Below are 3,645 nucleotides of genomic sequence, written 5' to 3' on the forward strand. Positions count from 1 at the left end.
ACGATTCCCAGTGGCTGCGAAACTTTCGCATGCGTAAGGGCACTTTCATGGAACTTTGTGACTTGCTTTCCCCTACCCTGAAGAGCATGAATACCAAGATGAGAGCAGCCCTCACAGTTGAGAAGCGAGTGGCGATAGCCCTGTGGAAGCTTGCAACACCAGACAGCTACCGGTCAGTTGGGAATCAATTTGGAGTGGGCAAATCTACTGTGGGGGCTGCTGTTATGCAAGTAGCTCACGCAATCAAAGATCTGCTGATATCAAGGGTAGTGACCCTGGGAAATGTGCAGGTCATAGTGGATGGCTTTGCTGCAATGGGATTCCCTAACTGTGGTGGGGCTATAGACGGAACCCATATCCCTATCTTGCCACCGGAGCACCAAGCCGCCGAGTACATAAACCGCAAGGGGTACTTTTCGATAGTGCTGCAAGCTCTGGTGGATCACAAGGGACGTTTCACCAACATCAACGTGGGATGGCTGGGAAAGGTCCATGATGCTCGCATCTTCAGGAACTCTGGTCTGTTTCAAAAGCTGCAGGAAGGGACTTTATTCCCAGACCAGAAAATAACTGTTGGGGATGTTGAAATGCCTATATGTATCCTTGGGGACCCAGCCTACCCCTTAATGCCATGGCTCATGAAGCCGTACACAGGCAGCCTGGACAGTAGTCAGGAGCTGTTCAACTACAGGCTGAGCAAGTGCAGAATGGTGGTAGAATGTGCATTTGGACGTTTAAAGGCGCGCTGGCGCAGTTTACTGACTCGCTTAGACCTCAGCGAAACCAATATTCCCACTGTTATTACTGCTTGCTGTGTGCTCCACAATATCTGTGAGAGTAAGGGGGAGACGTTTATGGCGGGATGGGAGGCTGAGGCAAATCGCCTAGCTGCTGGTTACGCGCAGCCAGACACCAGGGCGGTTAGAAGAGCACAGGAGGGCGCGGTACGCATCAGAGAAGCTTTGAAAACCAGTTTCATGACTGGCCAGGCTATGGTGTGAAAGTTCTGTTTGTTTCTCCTTGATGAAACCCCCCGTCCCTTGGTTCACTCTACTTCCCTGTAAGCTAACCACCCTCCCCTCCTCCCTTTAATCATTGCTTGCAGAGGCAATAAAGTCATTACTGCTTCACAGTCATTCATTCGTTATTCATTCATCACACAAATAGGGAGATGACTACCAAAGTATCCCAGGAGGGGTGGTGGAGGAGGGAAGGAAAATGCCACACAGCACTTTAAGCACAGCACTTTAAAAGTTTACAACTTTAAAATTTATTGAATGACAGCCTTCTTTTTTTTGGGCAATCCTCTGTGGTGGAGTGGCTGGTTGGCCGGAGGCCCCCCCACCGCGTTCTTGGGCGTCTGGGTGTGGAGGCTATGGAACTTGGGGAGGAGGGCGGTTGGTTACAGAGGGGCAGCAGTGGCAGTCTGTGCTCCAGCTGCCTTTGCTGCAGCTCAACCATACACTGGAGCATACTGGTTTGGTCCTGCAGCAGCCTCAGCATTGAATCCTGCCTCCTCTCATCACGCTGCCGCCACATTTGAGCTTCAGCCCTGTCTTCAGCCCGCCACTTACTCTCTTCAGCCCGCCACTTACTCTCTTCAGCCCGCCACTTACTCTCTTCAGCCCTCCACCTCTCCTCCCGGTCATTTTGTGCTTTCCTGCACTCTGACATTATTTGCCTCCACGCATTCGTCTGTGCTCTGTCAGTGTGGGAGGACAGCATGAGCTCGGAGAACATTTCATCGCGAGTGCGTTTTTTTTTTCTTTCTAAGCTTCACTAGCCTCTGGGAAGGAGAAGATCCTGTGATCATTGAAACACATGCAGCTGGTGGAGAAAAAAAAAGGGACAGCGGTATTTAAAAAGACACATTTTATAAAACAGTCGCTACACTCTTTCAGGGTAAACCTTGCTGTTAACATTACATACATAGCACATGTGCTTTCGTTACAAGGTCGCATTTTGCCTCCTCCCACCGCGTGACTATCCCTCAACCTTCCCCCCTCCCTGTGGCTAACAGCGGGGAACATTTCTGTTTAGCCACAGGCAAACAGCCCAGCAGGAATGGGCTCCTCTGAGTGTCCCCTGAAGAAAAGCACTCTATTTCAACCAGGTGACCATGAATTATATCTCACTCTCCTGAGGATAACACAGAGAGATAAAGAACGGATTTTGGTTGAATGCCAGCAAACATACACTGCAATGCTTTGTTCTACAGTGATTCCCGAGTACGTGTTACTGGCCTGGAGTGGTAAAGTGTCCTACCATGAAGGACGCAATAAGGCTGCCCTCCCCAGAAACCTTTTGCAAAGGCTTTAGGACTACATCTAGGAGAACCGCAAATGCCAGGGCAAAGTAATCCTTTCACATGCTTGCTTTTAAACCATGTATAGCATTTTAAAAGGTACACTCACCAGAGGTCCCTTCTCCGCCTGCTGGGTCCAGGAGGCAGCCTTGGGTGGGTTCGGGGGGTACTGGCTCCAGGTCTAGGGTGAGAAACAGTTCCTGGCTGTCGGGAAAACCGGTTTCTCCGCTTGCTTGCTGTGAGCTATCTACAACCTCCTCCTCCTCATCATCTTCTTCGTCCCCAAAACCTGCTTCCGTATTGCCTCCATCTCCATTGAAGGAGTCAAACAACACGGCTGGGGTAGTGGTGGCTGAACCCCCTAAAATGGCATGCAGCTCATCATAGAAGCGGCATGTTTGGGGCTCTGACCCAGAGCGGCTGTTCGCCTCTCTGGTTTTCTGGTAGGCTTGCCTCAGCTCCTTCAGTTTCACGCGGCACTGCTTCGGGTCCCTGTTATGGCCTCTGTCCTTCATGCCCTGGGAGATTTTCACAAAGGTTTTGGCATTTCGAAAACTGGAACGGAGTTCTGATAGCACGGATTCCTCTCCCCGAACAGCGATCAGATCCCGTACCTCCCGTTCGGTCCATGCTGGAGCTCTTTTGCGATTCTGGGACTCCATCATGGTCACCTGTGCTGATGAGCCCTGCATGGTCACCTGCAGCTTGCCACGCTGGCCAAACAGGAAATGAGATTCAAAAGTTTGCAGTTCTTTTCCTGTCTACCTGGCCAGTGCATCTGAGTTGAGAGTGCTGTCCAGAGCGGTCAGAATGGAGCACTCTGGGATAGCTTCCGGAGGCCAATACCATCGAATTGTGTCCACAGTACCCCAAATTTGAGCCGGGAACGTCGATTTAAGCGCTAATCCACTTGTCAGGGGTGGAGTAAGGAAATCGATTTTAAGAGCCCTTTAAGTCGAAATAAAGGGCTTTACTGTGTGGACGGGTGCAGGTTTAAATCGATTTAACGCTGCTAAATTCGACCTAAAGTCCTAGTGTAGACCAGGGCTAACTCTCCTCAGCTTTTCCTACTGGCTAGCTTACACAGCTCCCTGCTCAGCCTGCTGGCATTTGTGAGACACTCAACTCTCCCCAGGCATTGTATAGGGAGCCTTTTTTGATCATATTAAAGAAGTTCTGTATTAAAATCACAAATGAGTTTGATTCCCCAGAGTTTAAATTCCAGGGTATTACTAATTAAGAGGTCTCTTGGTTTTTGGTACTGTTTCTCTCCCTCTATGTGTGAAACTTGCAAGCTGCTAACTGTGTTAGTACATTCTAAGACAGAGTCTGTTCTCAAA

The 3,645-nt window shown here is 49.9% G+C and overlaps 1 protein-coding gene across 1 annotated transcript; it reads right to left on the reverse strand.

Moving 5' to 3' along the window:
• Positions 1–1,208: 1,208 nt before the first annotated feature.
• Positions 1,209–2,972, reverse strand: LOC140905851 (myb/SANT-like DNA-binding domain-containing protein 7). Its single transcript, XM_073329345.1, has 2 exons — positions 2,415–2,972; positions 1,209–1,827 (listed from the first exon to the last, which is right to left on the reverse strand). Exons 1-2 carry the CDS (start codon positions 2,968–2,970, stop codon positions 1,742–1,744), a joined length of 642 nt encoding a protein of 213 aa, XP_073185446.1. The 5' UTR covers positions 2,971–2,972; the 3' UTR covers positions 1,209–1,741.
• Between the last annotated feature and the right edge of the window lie 673 nt (positions 2,973–3,645).

The sequence above is a fragment of the Lepidochelys kempii genome, chromosome 2 (assembly GCF_965140265.1).
Source record: "Lepidochelys kempii isolate rLepKem1 chromosome 2, rLepKem1.hap2, whole genome shotgun sequence".
Taxonomy (NCBI): Eukaryota; Metazoa; Chordata; order Testudines; family Cheloniidae; genus Lepidochelys; species Lepidochelys kempii.

Coding starts and splice junctions, on each gene's coding strand:
- LOC140905851 (XM_073329345.1), bottom strand. CDS start 2,970: ATGATGGAGTCCCAGAATCGCAAAAGAGCTCCAGCATGGACCGAACGG. Junction 1,828..2,414: donor AGGCGGAGAAGGGACCTCTG/GTGAGTGTACCT, acceptor TTTCTCCACCAG/CTGCATGTGTTTCAATGATC.